Source organism: Tauraco erythrolophus, chromosome 4, assembly GCF_009769465.1.
Source record: "Tauraco erythrolophus isolate bTauEry1 chromosome 4, bTauEry1.pri, whole genome shotgun sequence".
NCBI classification, from domain to species: domain Eukaryota; kingdom Metazoa; phylum Chordata; class Aves; order Musophagiformes; family Musophagidae; genus Tauraco; species Tauraco erythrolophus.
Window position 1 is genome coordinate 84605935 of NC_141468.1, and position 19718 is coordinate 84625652.

Consider the following 19718-nt stretch of genomic DNA (forward strand, 5'->3'; position numbering starts at 1 on the left):
GTCTTATATTGGTGCAAAATGTTTACTGTACCTGTTTTCTTAGGAAAGCTGCTTGAGGTTTTTCCTCTTGTGCTTTCTTCTCTTTTACCTGTTTAGCTTCTATTTTCTTTTCTTCCATCTTTTGTTTTTCCTTTAATTTCTCTGCTTCTAGCTTAGCCTTTTCTTCAGCTAACCTCTTTTCCTCTTCTGCCTTAGCCCTCGCTCTTGCCTCAGCTGCCCTCTTCTCCTCTTCTGCTTTAGCCCTTTCTCTTTCCTCAGCTGCCCTCTTCTCCTCTTCTGCTTTAGCCCTTTCTCTTTCCTCAGCTGCCCTCTTCTCCTCTTCTGCTTTAGCCCTCTCTCTTTCCTCGGCTGCCCTCTTCTCCTCTTCTGCCTTAGCCCTCTCTCTTTCCTCAGCTGCTCTCTTTTCCTCCTCTGCTTTCTGTCTTTCCTCAGCTGCCTTCTTTTCTTCCTCTGCTTTTAACCTCTCCCTTTCTTCTGCCTCAAGTTTCTCCCTTTCTTCTGCTTTCTTCCTTTCTTCCTCAGCCTTTTCCTCATCCCTAAGCTTCTCTTTATCTACAGCATCAGTTATGCTCTGCTCCCCTTCTGGCACAGCATTTGTATCATTCTCTACTTTGTGTTCCTCTGCGTTTATAGCTAGAGTTTTTGTTTCTACTACCTCTTCTTTATCTGTGGATTTTTCTGCTGTCACATCTACCTGATTTTCCTCTACGGGGACCTCCTTTGGTTTCTCCTCCTGTACCTCCTCCTTGTCTTTTTCTTCTTTTTTTTCCTCCTCTTCCCCATCTTGCCTCCAGTTGTTCCTTTGGTACGATTTGGTAGCCGTTTCCGTTTCCTCAATCTCATAGCGTCCCCGGCGTGTTTCAGCCTTTTCCTCTTTCCCTGTGGTCTCGTTTTCTTCCACATTGTTTACTTCTCTCCTGCTGGGCAGTGACAAGCTCCCATCTGTGATCGTGGGGTCAAATTCTTTTTGACGTTCCAGGGCTTCCTGCAGACGTTTTTGGCGTCTCTCCTCCCGTCTTGCCAGTCTCTCCAGCAACGCAGCTTCGTCATCTGTTCCCCGTGTGGTCGTGGTACGCTTGGTTTCCTCTTCTGCCACACTACATAGAAGTGACAATTTTGCATTAAAAAAAAAAATATAAAGAAAAATCTTTCTAACAACATACACGCTTAGCTGTTTCTAGAAAAAAAAAAACTTGCTGTAACGTCATTCCATGATTTGAAAACACAACAGGTTGCATACTTCAAAATCTAGCCAAATGGTTCCGGGTATTAATTTTGGCATTTATACTTGTACAGGAATGCAGTGTTTCACAATGTCAGAGCCTGGAAAAGTTCCCTTCTAGGCGAGCTCCAACAGCCGCTCAAGTCCCCAGGAGTCTTACTGACCTCAGTGGGCACTGGAATGGGCCCAGATGCTTGGAGCAATTGAAATATGAACAGCCCTGAAAAATTTATCCTTCCCCTCTGCACCCTGCAGCAGAAGACTTGCAAGACCTTAACTTGCTTTAAGATCCCCTTCAGCTTGGCTTGAGGTGTACATGCCTTACACACAGTCTTCCCACCAGGCAAATTTTTGAAGGTGTTCCACAATCAAGATACTTTCTGGCTTCAGTGAACTTCTCTAGCAACAAGAAACTACTCCTGTTCAGCAACAACATCTACAAACACAGTCCATGCTGGGAGAGCCTGGCAATTGAGCCTGGCAATTGAAATGAGGTTGTGGATTGTCTGTACAGGGACAAGAATCTGTTAAAAAATTGAGTGAGCAGAGCACTCAATTTAAGACATGCTATTCAACACCTGTAGGTATCAGGACTGGATCTCATTCTCAGTCCCTAGAGGTTTTCTGCCTCCTTCAAAATTCAGCTGTTTAATTCTCCTGTGTGCAAGTTTCTTCCCTCTTTCTAGCTTTTTTTTTTTTTTCTTCTATTGTGGAAAAAGATTACAATCTACAATCAGAAATGATGCTGTTTTCCTATCTATATCCATTCCCCCTGTCTTTAATAGAATGCTACTTGTGCCCAGTAATTATTAGCATGGTATCACAGTGTTTATTTCTGGTCTCCTCTATCTATTGTGTTATGGCTACTGGAAATCTGGATATATTATTTGTGACTATGTGAAACTGAATGAATAATGGACAGACTGGAAGGTCAGCTCTGTCCACTCAGCTTGGGACGAGTGGCACCTCACTCCACAAGCTTTTCTGCTGTTTATAGCTGTATGACCTAACAATGCCAGATGAGGGCTGAGGTCTAGTGCTCACACTAAGCACCTTACAGGCTTTCCTTACAAGCAGGAAAAAAGATGTGGAGGTTTGTGAGGCCAGAGGCAGTCATGCCTGAGGGAATCTGACAGCAGGATTCATCAGAGGTATTTCCCTCCATGAGCTTCAGCTGAGTTATCCTATAGACAGCCCCTGGGAATGGGTCATGAGCATGGCCTCAAGCCCAGCTCCAGTGATGCTCCCACCCCACTGGGTAGATGCAGCCAGTGGTGCTCCTCACTCCTCATCAGAGCAAGGATGGCCAAACCTGGTGCTAAAATTAAAGCAGCAAAACAGGCCTCTTGAATATAACTTCTCTACTCCGAACAAAAATTACTGTTGACTTGTCAGTAAACATCAGACCTTTACCTGTTTTGGGCATTAGCTTCTGATTTGTCCGTGACTTCTCCTGAAAGATCTCCTTCCTCCTTTTGCCGCAGCCTCTCCTGTCGAGCCCGTCGGCGACGTTCTCTGGCGGCTTCTTCCTCATCGTCATCATTTCTCTGGTAGGAAAGCCTGCAACAGAGCATGGGGGATAGGGAATCAAAGGGGCTATAGCACATAGGACACTGGCTGAAAAATTGCAAAAAGCAGCTGATCAGAGCACGGTAAGCATGGCTGCCGTGGCTGCTCCATAGGCGGTTCAGAAAATAAGCTGTCAAGTTGAGACGCATAGTTTCAAAGCTTGGTTTTGTTCTCTTTTTTTGGAAGTGAACTTGACAAAACAGTCACAGCGAAGGCAGCAGCCACCCCACACTGTCAGTTTGGTCCTAGAAAACACCAAGACTACAAAAGCCCAGGTCTGTAGCTGAGCAAACGTCCTGCTAGACTGCACCACGATCCTGCCAGAACACACACAACAGCGTTTGGGCAGGCTATCACTCAAGCCCACGGAACTGAAACGGGACTTAGCCAAGCAGCTTTTCATTAGCCTCCTCTAAAAACAACATACTTAAAACGGTGACAGTATTCTAAAACTGAAAGACTAGAAAGCAGGGAGACCCAAGTATGACAATGGCTCTCAGTGCTCGGTTCTAAGTGCCAAACATCTGACACCTACACAATTTTGTGAGCTCTGCCAGGCCAAATCATACGAGATCGCTGCCGTGATGAAAGCCTACAGCTGGGAACCCATTGTGCTCATCCAACCCAACAGATGATCACATTTAGTTTCATCCAACTTGAAAAGGAAACCAAGACATTACAATCCTAGTAATCCTGCAGCCCATTCAAATCTTTGCTGGGGTGCATTATTACTGGGTGCGATAAAGGGAAAGGCCAGCATTCCTCGTATCTTTTTGTGCAGGGAAAGTGAAAGAGGAGGCTAACACGTGCCAGACCTGGTCAGGACATTCATTTACTTTGCTTCCAGCAGTGGTCTGATATATGATGGTGTGACGAAAAGAGAACAGATGGTTAAGAAGTCACCTTTCCTTATGCAGTCACCCATTTAAGTTAGCTGTACAGCAATGCACACAGAGAAGAAAGATCTCTGCACCAAGTAAAAACAAGCACAGTTAAATCTTGCATTTCAAGAAATATTTTAACATTAAAACCAACTAAAAAATTTTGGTTTAGTCATGAATCGGACTCTGATTCCCAGCCTTTCCCACATCCTCGTTCTAGCAGTGCTTTTTTCCTTTTCCGAAAGAAGGGTGAAAGCATAGGTTCAGCAGAGATTGAATTATCCCAATTCTCCTTTAAAAATTAAAAACCCAACACGGCTGAGCCACTTGCCAGACTTGGAAGAGCATTTTCATCCTGTGCAACTTTTCATGGCCTTGGTGCACTGAAGGATTTGATTTGCTATTTTCATGCTCCACTTCAAGAGCTTGCAATCTTTTCTTTGTAAAAACAGTTCCTCTCAAAGAGGGTAAAAACCACGAGCAGCACAGCCATGAAGGATCACAGGAAGAGGAAGAAAGGAAGGGGATGAATTGGAAGCACTAGAGGTGAAGCAGGGAAGGCAAAGAAAAACACTTCCTGTCATTTGTAAGCAATTTAAAGGGGGATCAGCATTTCATTTAGTGCTAGAACAGAAAGCATATGAATAAAATAATAATAAACCAATGGGGTCTCTGATTTGCAGAAGAAAGAGACTCTCTCTGGAAAAAAACTGCATTAGCAAACTGACCACAGAAAGCCCGCTTGTTAGTAAGATGTTCTGGCTGCAAGGAGCCTATGATCTTTTTAGCTCTGAACTCCAAATGTAAGGGCACAGGAGAGGGCATGCTGCTCTTAGCCTGTGGCAGCTGGATAATGGCCATGACTGAGTCGATTCCCAGGACCTATGGCTCAGGATTTGTCTTTGCAGTGAGACCACAGGAGGATGAAGTAGTTTATCCTGCTCTCTGTACCCACACAGCACACTCCTACACAGCGAGGAGAACAACCACTTTCAAAAGCCTCTTTAAAATGACTTTTTAAAAACACCAGTTGCTCAGAAAACTAAAATAGGAAAGAAAAAAAAAAATACCCCAAGGAAAAAACTCTCACAAAATGGTACCAGTTAAATAAGTCAGACAAACACAGTATTTCCTGTCCTTGGACACTTATCACATAGATCATCTGTTAAGAAAGCTGACAATCTTTCTCAATATCCTTTTAAGTATATCCACTGCCTCGCTGCATGTCACAGCAGATTCCTACAGCAAGCAAGTACTCCAGATACGGGCTCCACTCCTAAGGATTACCCAAAGTATTCAATTCTCTTCACCAGCATGGATGCATGAAACATCCCCATTAATTTGGAAAGAGTCATACCAACAGCTAACAGCAGTACTTTACAGATCTGTTTCATATTTTCTTTACAATTATGTTAACCTTACTTCCCAGATTGTACTTCCACGGGTTGTTTTACTTGTTTTGGAAATAGAAGCTTTGCTGGAGTGAACCTGAGTAGTCACCACAGACTGACAGTAGAGTAGGCTGAAAATGCAGGTTCAGGTTGGCTATGTTAATTAACAGGCTAATGACCACGCTGTGAGCAAACGACAGCAGAATCGTTTATGAAACAATACAACATAGTCACCCTGACTGCCATCGCTTCCCATGAGAAATTCAGTAATAGGAAAGATGATGAAAGTTATGACAAATGCCATTTCTGCCCATGAAAAATACGCTCTTCTAACTACAGTGTTCATCTCACCATTCTCTCAATCCTCATGCACTGAGCTCGTTTACCCTGACTCAGCTGGCACATCTCTCACCTTTCCTTAGTTACCTAAGCAGCCACCTCCTCCTCTGCTGCCAAGGGCATCAAACAAATTTCGCATAGACAGTAAACCACAGGCAGCCATCACGCACCCTCCGCTGGCAGTGGGAAGACTGACCCTCCCTCTCCCACTGTTACAGTTCTCCCTAGCTACCCGTCACAAGCAAAATCAATTTGGGAGCTCTTCAGAGCTTATCTTCCACTTGCCTACATCTTTTGAAATTATTTAGACCAAGAGTAAATATATAATAGAAAGTATGACTCCAAGATTTCAGCTCTGTATATCGACATATGGAAATCTGGCCTGTGTTGTTTCTCCACCCTCAGAGAACAGCCTTGCTGCCCAGCATGCCCACACACCCCATAACTGAATTGAACTGACCTTATATCCATTTGTCACCTTCTGTGTAACTGTTCAAAGCCTTTTCAGGCAAGCCTCTCCCTACAGTTAGCTGTTCCAGCCCTCTGATACGCAACACCTCTAATTGAATATTCAGATGAAAAGATGATGACTCGGAAACCCTCCTACACCTTGTCACCAAAGAAAACACACTCTTGATCTAAATGTCAACTAAAAGAAAAAAAAAAAAAAGCAGCACGCTGATTGCCTCTCGTGTTACCTTCTCCAGGTTTCTGACATGAGCAAAAGTCGTGTAACCTCTGTGCATTATTGCGAAGTCGTTCTAGGAAAGCATTAATGCTGAGTCGATCATACTTCCCACGCAGTACAACTCAAGAACAGGAGAGTGAGCATCTCATCCATGTTTCCCACCACGCTAGGTAGGGATAAATAACAAGTAGCAACAGACTTCCTGCCCTGTTGAGTGCGTTGGACAGATCTGTATCTCCAGGACTGAAATCCCAAACCTACCGAAGTCAACAACAAATCTCCTGATCACTTGAGTAAGTCTAAAACATTACCCTCTATGGCAACCAATCATTATTAGCCAGCTGGATTGAGTTGAAGATAATGAACTAATTAAGTAATCAACTCAAGGTACCGACCCTGCCTACAAGAGGCAGGCCATTTCCTCCTGGCTGTGGAAGATACAACAGCGTCCTTGGTACTGTAGCCCAGGCTGGTGAGCAACAACTGGTGACCCTGACGTGATACATCCGAGACCCTGGGAAGCCCTGACTCCCGAGCCGGGAGCCTGAGCGAGAGTCCTTCGGAGAAGAAGGTAAAGCCACAAGCCCTGATGTGGTATTTGCGGGAGGGAAGCGTGCTGGAGTTGGATGAATGGGCTGGGTCTCTGCTCACCTTAAAGCCTTTGTGAAAACAGAAAAAATGGTAAAACAAAAAGGAGGAATTATGGCAACCAATCATTATTAGCCAGCTGGATTGAGTTGAATATAATGAACTACTAATTAACTCAAGGTACTGACCCTGCCTACAAGAGGCAGGCCATTTCCTCCTGGCTGTGGAAGATGCAACAGTGTCCTTGGTGCCTCAGCTCAGGCTGGTGAGCAACAACCCTTGGACTGAATGAGGGGACTTGATAGTCTAGAGTGGAAAATAACTGCTGGATTGGGAATATAGGTGATGAGGCCATCTGCCTCAGAACTTCTCCAGAGGCAGCCTCTATTTTACAGCAAGTGCTTTATTTAAATAAAGTTATAACCCAGTAAGAAACTTGGTAATAGCTAGGATGATTATGGGGCTTAAACCATTTAATACAATCCAACTTAACTGGTCTCCGCTTGAAACTCCAAATCAGTTCAAACATTATCTGAAGCACTTTCAGTTTTAGAGTTTCTTGTCCAGTACTACTACATTATTGTCTGAATTATGACAGCACTGAAATTTCGGGATCAAGCTCGGGATTGCTACAGTATGCATTTTATAAAGACAGGAGAAGATCCAGTCCCTGTTCTAAACAGTGTGTATTCTGATTAAAGAGAAACTGAATGATTTGCAGCACTACCTGCCCTCAGTGAGTCCTAAACTCAATCTGATGAATCTAAATTCTTTTTTGTTTTTCACAGGAGCAGAAAAAAAAACCAATGCCTAATTTAAGCTGCATCACACTACTTCATTCTAGAGGAGGCAGGGAGAAAGAGCAGCTGTGGATCTGAGCTTTGACTCCACCTCAAGGCTGTCAGAAATAGGTGAAAAATTTCCAAACAGAACAAAAACCCTTAAGACTAGATTTTTAACTTAAACAGGCAGCTTAGATCTGCTGCTTCTTTCCACTGTGATTCACTCAAATGTCAGTCTGTCTTACCTTTCTCCTGCCTGCAAAAACACCTTGCATTTGTAGCCACTGCCCCCAACACGTATCTCAATTAGATGCAACTGTACCTATTGTACAAACACAACTTTGTTATCTAGACATCTTTGCATCTATTACAGATGGATTTTCTTTGTGGTTCACCCCAAGAAATGAGATCATTCATCCTGTTATCAAACTGCTGCACCTCCACTTGCAACATGACCTACTTCCAAGACCTTCACCCCTCATTACCTAACACCACAGCAGTTGAAGTGATATCTGTTGACTTGTGTATCTCCAAATCGATGACAGATGGAGGATGTCAGGAAAACTTCCTTGATTACAAACTTCACTGCCAGACAGTCTATAGAAGCTACATTTGTTGGCCTTCTGCACTCTTAGAAAGCCTTTCTATTTACTCAGGCTTTTCCTGAAAGGATGGGTGGTGTGAGGATGGACTCTGTAATAATACCCACTGGGGAGTACTCTTTGAGTCACTGTCGACATTTGGTCCCATTTTATTTATGGTTGCATGTGTTTTTAATTTTTTTATTGTTCAATTAATTTGTGTTATCATAGGCACTCTTCAAAATGTGAATATAAACAACTGATCAATCTTCACCTCAAAAAAACATAACAAACACATACACTTCCAGAGGGTTATTCCTCTGTCAAGCTTTGAATGTCAAATATCAGCTGTGTTTCATTCAAGTCGTATCTAAAAACGTGGTGTGTGGTGTATGGTGAGGGGCAGTTGTGGGGAAAACTGTTTCTTCCATAATTCAACAAGAGCTGCCAGTGTTCTGCTTAGACCTGCTCCAGAAGATTCATTTTTATGAAGGAACGAGCAGAATTTCAGTCCAAAATGCTCATGTTTCAAAAAGACGTAGTGAGTGAAAACAGGGGATTATGCTGGAGACGTGCAGACATGCCACCGCAGTTCTCAGTCCAATGTTGTGCATGAATGCTGTTATTAACACCCGTATTTTTCACATATTTCTCAATTTGACATGCACCATTTTTTTCCACACTGAATGTAGGAGAGACAAGTGGGTAAAATTAACCAACGTCTGGAAATTAAACCTAGACAAATTAAAACTGGAAATGAAGCACATGTTTTTAACAGTGGGGGTGATTAAATATAGGAGAAATGATGGAACACCCATCTCTTGCATGTCCACATTATGATTTATGCATTTCTGGAAGTTATACTACAGTAAAATACCAATTCTTGGGCTACAGACACAACTTGGTGAAATTCCATTATCTCTTAGGTATGGAAATTTAGACTAGATTAGACAGTGGCACCTGCTGGACTTAAACACCACAGTCTTCCATTTACAGAAGGTACATGCCTTCTCATTCTGCTCATAATTTCTCTCTCTCACACAAATATTTTCACTCTTTTCACCCACACATTCTCCAGAGCTATGCAACCTATACTCCTGAGCAGCCAAATTACCCAGATATTCATATAGTTCCCTGGCAAAAATAAATGACTGGCCAACCTTTGGATGTATTCCCTTCTCATTTACATCATTTTCATACTGTGTGTTTCTAATATCCTTTCATATTTTTCCACAGCTCCAAAGAGTTCAAGGACCATGATTTTTTGCTGGGTAACCACTTATTCAATGGGTTAGCAGAAGAATGTTCTTTCTGTCAGATCTGGCATCCTTAATTTCCTACCATACTTTTAGAAGCCTTCCTCGCACTTTAAACCTCGATCTAAAATACCTAAAAGATAAAACAATGTGCGTTGTAACAACATTTTTTTTGTTTCAGCTGAGGAAAATCTTTAGATTATTTACATTGGTTAAAGATCTGGCTGTGAGATTGTTATTTTGTTCGCATGACAAAACAGTTAAGTATGGGAAAGAAAAGGCCTTCTCAGAGGTCCAAGCTTGTGTACATTCTTCTTTATGTTTTCTTTCCTTTTGATGTTTTTGACATTTAGGTAAGGAAAAAATAGGTACACTCGTCTCTTTAATAGTTTGATTCTAAAAAACTAACATGCAAGCAATCCACATGGAAGAACGAAGTATAAAAAGTGATATGCAAGCCAGTAACCACAAGGGAAAATGACTCCACACTGATGACAAAAATACTTGGTGACTACCAAGTCACCCATGCCAAAAGTAACCAGGGATTTTATTTCATTGCTGAAGATGGCTCTGAAGCCTCTATGACGGATCCTGGCTTCCCAAATGACTGGTTTCTGGTTGAAGATGTAGGTCTCAGTTGCATAGACGCCCAAGAGTTCCAATGCCTTGTCTCATTTCTTGCCATTTTCTGCTCATAAAAACGCTGTTGCTTTGGGTTTAGATTCAAGACCTAAAACCTTAGAGCCAGTCTGTAACGTCACTGCATCGTTCTGCACAAAGGCAGAATGACTCATGCACTCGCCTGTTGGTTTTTTTTTTTCCTCTCTCTTTCCTCATGGCTGAAAACTGATGATCTGTTTCATAACATGAAATGCAAGCAGATTCTCCAACCACATCCAGATAACTCGGGTAAATCATCTCCAGCATAAATCGCAGGCAGGGCTGCTAACATGAAGGGTAAAAACCTTCCGCTACTGAAACGATGTCAAATTTGCCTCTGACATATATTACATTTAGATAAAAGCGCTTGTTGGAAATATCCCAGGGAAAGGCACGTAATTCTCTCAAGATGTGAAGTCTGTAACGTTCTGTAGTTTTACTTCATCCACAATAGACTTGACATTGACCTGTCAGTGAGCAGTGTGGTATATTTAACCTGTTTTCATTTAGAAGTTTCGCATGAAAGGGAAAAAAAAAAAAAAAGAGTAACTGGGCAGAAAACAATAATTGGCCAAATGCCTTCTAGCTGATAAGTATTGCTTTTTTACTGTTTTCCCTTTTTTACTGTTTTAGTGGAATACACCCAGCAATCTGTTTCCCTGGCAGATGACAAGCATGCAAAAAAGTGTACAAAACAAGCTTACTTTTTTAAACTTAAAAAAGTGGGAGCAAAACCCAACTGCTGTGCACGCCACTGCGGTTGAGGTGGTATTTGTTGACTCTGTAGCAAATTGCTTTCTGCTTGCTACCATCACCTCCAGTTTCTAGTGCTTTATTGCATATAAAATCCAAACTAATTTAAGCCACAGCCTTACCCAGTAATATTTCAGGCATATAACTTGAGAATAGTGGGCATTTTGCCTGGCTGAGGCATAAGTAAGGACTTACAGGATTCGCCCCAGAATATACAATCCACAATTGCTACAAAGCCAAATCATAAATTTTCTTTCTTGTGGTTTTGGGCCCCTGTGTTCTCTATGGCTTCCAGGGCACTTTTGTACCTCTAATTGCTACCTTACTGAATGCATACAAAGTTAAGATCTACCTCCTCCTCTTTTATATTTCATTGCAAATAAAACTCCAACTGACACGACTGAGATGTTTACTCAAGACAGGAGGAATTAAAAATGAAGACAGACATGAGCATTTGTAACTTAAAAGAGGTCCCCTGCATATTGAGAACTGCGGTCTTCCTAGAAAATAACCAAAAGATTTGAGGAATGAAACCTACATCTTCTTACAGGCAACTTTAGGCAAACTGATGTCTCCAATGTGTCATGCTCAAGCTACAAATCTCTGTATTTCCTCCAAACATCTTTTTGACTCATATAAAATTCATGTCATCACCTACAATATCATCAGAGATCTTTAAATGAAGGCAAGGGAGAGAAGGAAGGCCTGAGGAGGACTTTTGTTATTGGGCCATTTTCTCATCCTCCACAGTCATGTCATTAAACTCCCTTTAAATGCCAGAGAGTGCCTTTATTGAACAAAGCTGTATCTCCTCCAGCTTGGACTCCCAACACGTGACTCAAAGTCTCAGATTAAGCAGAACAGGGTCTGGTTTAGTCCTGTGCCTGGAGGATATACTTTGAGAGGGGTGAAGTGATGAATAAAGAGGAGGTAAAATACAACAGATTCATCTTATTTATTAGACTGATACAAGTACTTTCCAGTTGAATTTCACTTTGAGGTTTCTTATACTTGGGATTATGGTGTAACAGCAACTTCAACATTCTTTATGCCAGGCTTTTTACAGCATCCCAGTGTTTCTTCCTGATGGTTCAATCCTGAGGGCAGCGATGGCAAAAAGCAGACCTTTCAGACAAGCCTTGCTACTGTAAGCACCACCTCAGCTAGGTGAGCTACAACCAGACTTTCAGAACATGGTGCTCAAGTACAGACTGCCTCCATCTTAGTGTAGCTACAGCGCTGACAGAAACAAGGGACATTTTTAGCAAGGTTTTGCTACACAGACAAAGACAAAGAGACTGAATAGCAGGAGAATTGGCTTTCACTCTCCTCTGCTCAGTGTCTGGTTTACCCCTGTAACTGCATCAGGTAATGTTTTCTGAAGGAAAAAAAAAAAGTATGAACTTTTTTTTAAAAAAGGATTATTTCTGGTATTATTTGTTTTCTTCCAAAACAGTATGCTGCATCCTCCCAAATCAGCAAACAAGAACAAAGCTATGATTTCAGGAAAGCACAAGCTGAATTATTATAAATTATGTATGTATCGCTGACCTGGAAACTCAGCCTTCAATTCTCTCCGCTTCTCTACTTTCACTCTGTTTACCTGCTTTGAAGGTTTAACGCAGCACACTAGGAAACAGAGAGCTTCATAACAAACCAATGTTGGCATTTCATTCCCTCCACAAAGACAAATAGGATTGTTGATTTGAAGAGCACCCTATTTCAAAAGCAAGTGCAGGACCATGAGGATAGATCTTCTTTAGTTTAGATTACTTGCTCCACTGAGTATCATATCAGGACAAACACTAAAAATGTTAGCTTTGAGAATGATTGGATTCATTAACATCCAAACCAATCTCAGTTGCATGCTCTCCTCCTCCATCACCGTGCCCAAGCTACTCACAATCAACTTCCAGCATATTCACCATCCACCCTGCCAAAACAAGACTGTGAAATTTGAGAAGAAACCCAGCTTTGGTATTCAAAGATGACAAGTCTTCTCTACGAACAGAAAACCCTTTTGCACTTATGCTTTTCTTCACTTGCCTGCCGGATTTTGCAGGGTGTAATGAGGAACCAGGGGCCAGGACTCTACGGTGGGTGAATCCTGAAGGTGAGAGAGTTCATGGCATCACGTTCATTGATATCAGGGACAACTTCCACCAATAACCTTGGAAGGAGTTCTTTCCTCTGTCACTGAAATGTGACTGTGCCTAAGGTGTCAGCATGTAGGCTATGGCTATGGCTTTGTAACCAAAACATGGGTCTCTGATTTGGGACTGACCCTGGAATTGATCATGGATTTGAACAAGACTGGGACAGAGGACCAGTGGGGCAGGAAGGAGGAATGTGGAAGCAGGGATCAAACAGGGATCAAGGCTGTAGGAAGGGACCTGGAACGAGATGTTTCCCTGGGCTGGGGAGTGGTAGAGAGGAGAGACAGACAGCAGCCATGGATGAGGAGCCTCCGTCCCTGCAGGACATGAGATGGGGAATGGAGAAACATTGATGGAGAAATAGCGGGAGGACAGGGAAGAGGGAAAGAGATCTGTTGTGGAGTAGGCAAGGACAGAGGAAGCACCAGGACTGGGTAAGCGGCTCTGCCATTAACATCCAGCATCAAGCCAGATTCACATGACTGTCCAGAGTCTGGAAACCCAAAACTCACCATGACTGTATGGAATGGAAACTGTAAGATAGCAGATTGCGATTACCCAGACTATACATCGCTCAGCAACTCCTCTGGCCTTACCTGAAACGTTACGTGATCTGAAATGCCTACAAAGAGTCAGAACCCACTATTTTTATTGCTCGATTCATCAAAAGTAGAGGTGTCAGCATTAGCCTTCGCTCTGTGAAGCGTCAAAACCCCTCTATATTTCCCAAGGGACTAGAGGTTGTAACTAAATGACTAGTGCTCAGAGCCAGACAGGTCCCTGAAGATGTCTGCTGGAGCTTTCCGAAACACAGCAAAGTCCGTGCTGCACGAACAAAGTACAAGGCATGCATTTGCACAGAGGGAGCCTGGAAAAATAATTTTACCAGATAATCATTCAGATAATCATAGAATAATCTTTTTTTATCCACTCTTCCCGACACAAAATATGCAAGAGGAGGACACAGCCTTAACATACCACAGCAGACTAAATATCGAAATAAACGCCTCGAACGGGAAAGCAGCTGAAATGTAAGAGCAGAACACGCTCCAAGACAGAGCGGACTGTGAAGCTTTATGCTCACTGAAATAAACCACTTTAGGGGGGAGATATGGCAGCACAAATACATCCAGTGCTACAACATATGGTGAACAGGAGAAAAAAAAAAAAAGAATGAAAATCAGATGTTTCAAAGTTTCCTGGTACCGATTCCCCATGCACACAACTCACGGATGCTGTGCAGGTGCAGATTTGGTTTCAAGGGAAATTCACGGCTGTTCACTTTTAACACGGACAAGCATCTGTCTTTTTCTCAGGTGTTTAAGAAACCTCCTGTCAACAGCCAAGGTGATTAAGAGACATTTTCAGCGAGACAGCAGAGGAATTACGAGTGCAGATCCTGTCATTTGCTAACAGGATTAGGGGCAGATACATTCCATGCATCTCTCTCCAAAAGTTAATCCCAATGTGTCTTTCACCTTCATGAAAGGTAAAAAACCCTTCCATGAAACAGGTCTGTACAGATATGCAAGGTCACGTACCGCACTTTGAACAGCACACTAACATTCCAATGATTTGCAGACATGGAGTAACAGCGCTGCACAATTTAAACAGCTGGAAGTTTGAAATGCAGCCATTGCAACTACACCCGCTTAAACACAATAAAACGCCCTGGCTTTATCCTTTCAGTTAGATTTCCCTTAGATGTGTCTGTTCCCCTCACATTGCTCCACTGTGATCCTTATTCCAGGAGGAGTTACTCATAAGACACCATCAAACAACTCACTCGGTGCAAACTGCTGGACAAAGTCTGTGGAAAACAGACTTTAAGTTCATGAGAGATGATCAATCACACTGAAAATACGGATCTAAAAACCACTGTTCTTTAAAAAGGGTTAAAAAAAAAATACTTTTCACAGAACTCTAGGATCCAACAAAAACCTCTCCCATTTCAAAGGTTCACTAACAAATTATCTACAGGTTATAAGTTATTCATAGAAAACGCCCAGATAAAGACTAGGAAATGGAAGAAAATAACAATTTGCTTGCCCCAGAAGTGCCCACGGTCTGTGGGCACGGCTGTCAGAGGCATAAGGGTGCACCTAACACGGAGAAACTGCCCTGTGGAGGTACTGTGCCAGAGCAGGGGGCTTTTTGTGACATATACAGCAGGTTTCCAAATCACAGCAATTATTAGAGAGTTTTTTTTTTTTTTTTCCCATTCTGGAACAGCAGTTCCACGTAGGGAGCTAGTCTGCAATAGCTGTTGCAAAATGCTTTCTACTGAAACGTCCCCATACAGATGAGCTCTGCGTGGACAGGGGGAGCTGAGCGGTAGCAGCAGTTGTACACGCAACTACTTGATCAGATCCTGGTGGTTCTTTGGCAAATCTTCCACTGTCAGTTTCCCTCACCAAGAGGCAAAGCCTTTTTACAGATTCAACTGATGTATTTTAAGAAAAAGCAATCAAAAAATTCATCATTAAGCACACGCACACAAATGTTTAAGCCAAGGCTGCCGGTGTAATCCATTACATTCCAGGAGTGAATGCAAACCGATGGCCATTTTCCCCTTGTAGTTATATTAGTACTTGGCACTTGCTAAATTCTTTCCACCAGAAGATCTCAACATGCTTTACAAATGTTAATTAATCCTTGCAATCCCTTCTGACTTCTGCGTGGTGGGTATTATTACTACTATAATGCCAGTTTACGGAATGGAAAAACAGAGACATAGACAACTGCACTTCTTCAGCCTAAACCACGCAGCAGATAAGATTCTCGATTTGGCTGCACTACTTCATGCCTGCTCCAAAACCTGTTGAAGCTACCAGGAGCTTTTCCAGCGCTTCCAAAGGGAAGACTCCTTCCTCCAAGGCCCATCTCTAATGGTTGCACCGTGCTGACTTCCATCACTGTGCCTAAAAGCGTGTGAAAGCCACTGGCAGAATTGATTATCCTGGGACGTTTTTTTTGCTGGCATACTGAACAAAGAGACATCCTCCCCTGAGCGCTCTCCGAGCAAGTGATAGCCTGCCTCTGCTCTGCGTAATGCCTTCTCTTGCTAGGTACTTCCAAATCAGTAGTTTACATTTTAAAAAGAGTCGTGCCTGCTGGGAAATGGGGAAGGAAGGGCAAAAAGCTAGTTTAGCCCCGGGCTGTCACTGCAAAAGCACCTCAGGCTCTTCGCAGGGGTCAGCATGCCCCAACACAGCCTGGCACCTTATTCAAGCACTGGGTTGTGAACTGGGATACACTTAAGTGCCTGAAAGCATAGAAGATGGGGTGCAGGCTCCTCACCCTGCCATTGGCAAACGAGGAGTTGGCTTGCTGGCAAACCCTTCTGCTTCTCAAGCTTCAACAGGTGCAGAAAGCCAGCTTGGTGAGGTAGGACTCCCAGAAGGTGATCGAGTGAGAAAAAGTCAGCTCTGCACCAGAGAGATTTTAATCCTACAGAAACTGTAGGAGACATCACATGGGAAGGTTTCTGTGCACCATGGCTATCAACGCACCCTCTTCAGTTCAGTCCCACAGTGCAGATGGGACTGACCTGAATGTCAGCCAGCCCTTCCAACGCTGGCTCTTGCAGGACTTCGTCTTGATTCAAAGTCAAAGTGTTTCCTGTCTCACCTGCATTCAAAGACAGAAGAATGTTTTAGGAAGCCACTGGGACTCCTACAACAAGGCATTTGCACAGCAGATGGATCATTAGACGTAACACCACCAGAGAACAGACCTTAGGCTTGATCCAAACGTGCCATGGATCCAAGTATCCTCTTCTCAGCAATCCATAGTAACTACTCATATAGGCACACCAAGCCCATTGCAAGGGAGATGCAATTCAATTTACCCTTTTATGGAAGTTCTCACTGGATTTAAGTCATGCATCCTGAAAGGCACTGAAAGGGGCCAAAAACCAAGCACTGGCTAGCAAATCTATGTTTAATATGCTTTTGTGAAAATATAATATTTGGCAAGCAAGTATTTGGCAATGTAAATTGCAGAATGTTTGGGACAATAAAGAATTAGGACATGCATAATAGAATTTGAATTATTGCTCACAAAGAGCGTGGTCCAACCTGTTACCACAGCTCAATTGACTGAGATTACTGAGTAAATAAGAACACGGTAATCATCTGTCTGAAGATAAACTTTAGCAGCTATGAGGTAACAAAAGGGTCTGGGCATCAGCAATCCTCCAAATTCGAAAAATAAGTTAAGCCTGCTTTTAACTCAAGCTAGCATGCTGGTAGTTAAGATGCTAAACACGGGATTTAGAAGGCTTCACTTGGCCTCACTCTGCTACAAGCTCCTGCATGAGATGCTTAAACTTCCTTGTGCTTCAGTTCCCGTTTGACTAATGCACAGGAACATTCAGTAAAAAAATAATCCATTTGCGGGATCCAGAGGCTAGCACGATGGATGCTACCTCCATCCATAAGGTGTTGTAAGACCAGTTGGCCTAATGACAACACAGGCATAAAACTTAACTCGGGCACTAGCAATCCTCTGCCAAAGAGGTGATCTTGGATGTACTTACAGGTGCTTCTGCCAGCTCGAGATGATTATGAGACAGAGTAACTGTCAGTGTTAGTGCATAGCTATAAACATATACAAATAGGTTTTCTGGATCCTTGCCCAAATTTTGCTCAAAATACTCCCAAAAAATTACTAAGGATTTGGGAAGCTCCAAGGAAGGCCCTACTACCTACTTTTCTACATTATAGAAAAAACTTCCAAATCGTTTTCTCCTCTGTTTCAGCTCTCTAGAAGCTTTTCCAGTTCTTTCTCCAATTTCTTCTCACATTCCAGGCAGCCCCTGTCACTCCTCACCTAATGGCATTTTAATAGGTGTCTCCATCTTCTTCCTCCACATCTGTGAGCCCTGTACCTTAAATTCTCCCAAGCCTGAACCTCCTTACTGCCTACCCTTGCAACACTATCAGCCTTTTCAGGACTCAGGCTCTCACTGAAATGATATCATACATCTTGAGAAGTGCTAGAAGGGACTGAAAGCCAGGCAGCAAAATCTCTGCTTGCTAAAATCGTGTGAAAACCATAATTATAGCTTTTTAGGGGAGAGAAAACACTTTGGTATGATTGCCAGGGCAGATCAGCGTAAGTAACAACAAGCACACAGAATGTAACAGAAACAAATATCGTTTCACAAGTTCAGGGCATTCACCTTTCTAAGTTCAGGGGCTATAAGCATCGAGAGGTACCAAGCCAGACTTTGTCTCCTACCTGATCACTCCACAGTGTGTTGGGTGAGTTTGAAAGAGAGAGAAGAATCCAAGAAATCAAGAAGGAATTAACCCCATGGCTATTGCAAAACGACAAAGGATCAAATGCAGCTCTCAGATATGCACAATACAGGAATTTTTCTCCTCAACTGGATGGGCTGCAAAGTATTGTTAATGCACAAGCTGTCAGTGGGAAGCTTTCACAGCTGTATAGATAAGGACTGGTGGGAATACCGAGATAGCATTGCTACAGTGGTAAGAGAGCTTTTTAGCATGTTGGAAAGTCTTGAGGAAAAGCTTCATTTGCAGAGAACTTCAAAACTGCTTTGTTACCGCCTTTATGCAAATGTAACAGAGGAACTAGAAGAAAGTTAGTCCTCAGCCTTAATCTTTCTAACTAAAGTAAAAATTTAGCTAGCTTTGGAAGCAGATGTGACCTTGGCTAATCAGGCTTTGGGGCTTTTTCAAATTCTGAGAAAGAAAACTGCTGACACGATGTGTCTGACCACTCCTGTTCCAGGAGGAGGCAGATGACTAAGGCCAAGATGCACAACACCATGGTACACACCCAGAATCCATGCCAGTGATTTCCCTCCTGCGGGACAAGCACAATCCTAAAAATCTCCTGCTTCACAGAGGGAAGATGGGTGTTACACAAAATACATAAGGTTATTATTCAACACTGGTTTAAAAAAGGGGAGGCTACTTTTGAAGAAATTAGTATGCAAGAGAATACGGTATGGTTGCAATATGTTTCATTTGGGCTCTGCAAAATATCATTTAACCCGGTAGCAAAGAGAGCTGAAAGGGAAGAACAGCAGAAAGAGGGAAAGGAAACACATGGCAAAGGAGAGGCCAATGTAGCTCACTAGAGCTGGAAACCCAGGAACAACCTGAAAATGAACAAAGAGATCATAAAGGTTCCACCACGGCTATTTTGGTGCGTGATGATGGTCCAGATCACTTGTGGATGCTGAAACCTACAGTGTACTGAGCCTCGTGAGGCTCACCCATCCCATGATCCTACTGCTGAGTGAAAAACTCCACTAAAAAAAAAAAACAAACAACAACCAAAACCCCCAAACATAAAAAAAAAAATCAAAACCAAACAACAAACGCAAACAAAACACACACAAAAAAACCCTGATGAAAACCTGTAGTAAGGATCGTGCCAGGACAGCAACAGTTGTGATGGTAGAAGGCACTTGTGTAATTACACTGAAGCAACTCCAGTGTTGAACGTATTGCGGATGGAATTTGGCAGCCTAAAAATCTCCTGTTCAGAAACATGTAATATATTTTTATGGTTAAAAAACCTGCAGGCAATTTGGCTACGACAAACTAAACAGAAGCCAACATCTCACATCCTGTAGCAGCAAGTGCATCGGGCTTAAGGACACACCTCTAGGACAGGCGTCTGCGTTTCTTCGAGTGTTGGGGTGAGGAAAACAAGTGCACATGGACTGTGTCTGCGGGGGCTGCTTTCTCAAATTTTTGAAATGCACAGCACACCAGTTAGGAGCTATTTTCTGAATAAGGTTTTAAGCTGCCTGGAACAAGACTTATCTCTTTTTGTTCTGTAATACAGCAACCTTTACCTGGAGGACCC

At 42.8% G+C, this 19718-nt stretch overlaps 1 protein-coding gene across 1 annotated transcript in view; it reads right to left on the minus strand.

The window, feature by feature from the left end:
- The window catches only part of CALD1 (caldesmon 1), a 94376-nt gene that overhangs the window by 25844 nt on the left and 48814 nt on the right, over positions 1-19718 (minus strand). Inside the window, exons 2-3 of the mRNA XM_086610608.1 lie at positions 2636-2782; positions 32-1097 (exon numbers count right to left, since the gene is read on the minus strand). Coding sequence (XP_086466734.1) covers positions 32-1097; positions 2636-2782 — 1213 coding nt within the window. The remainder of the gene's footprint in view (positions 1-31; positions 1098-2635; positions 2783-19718) is intronic.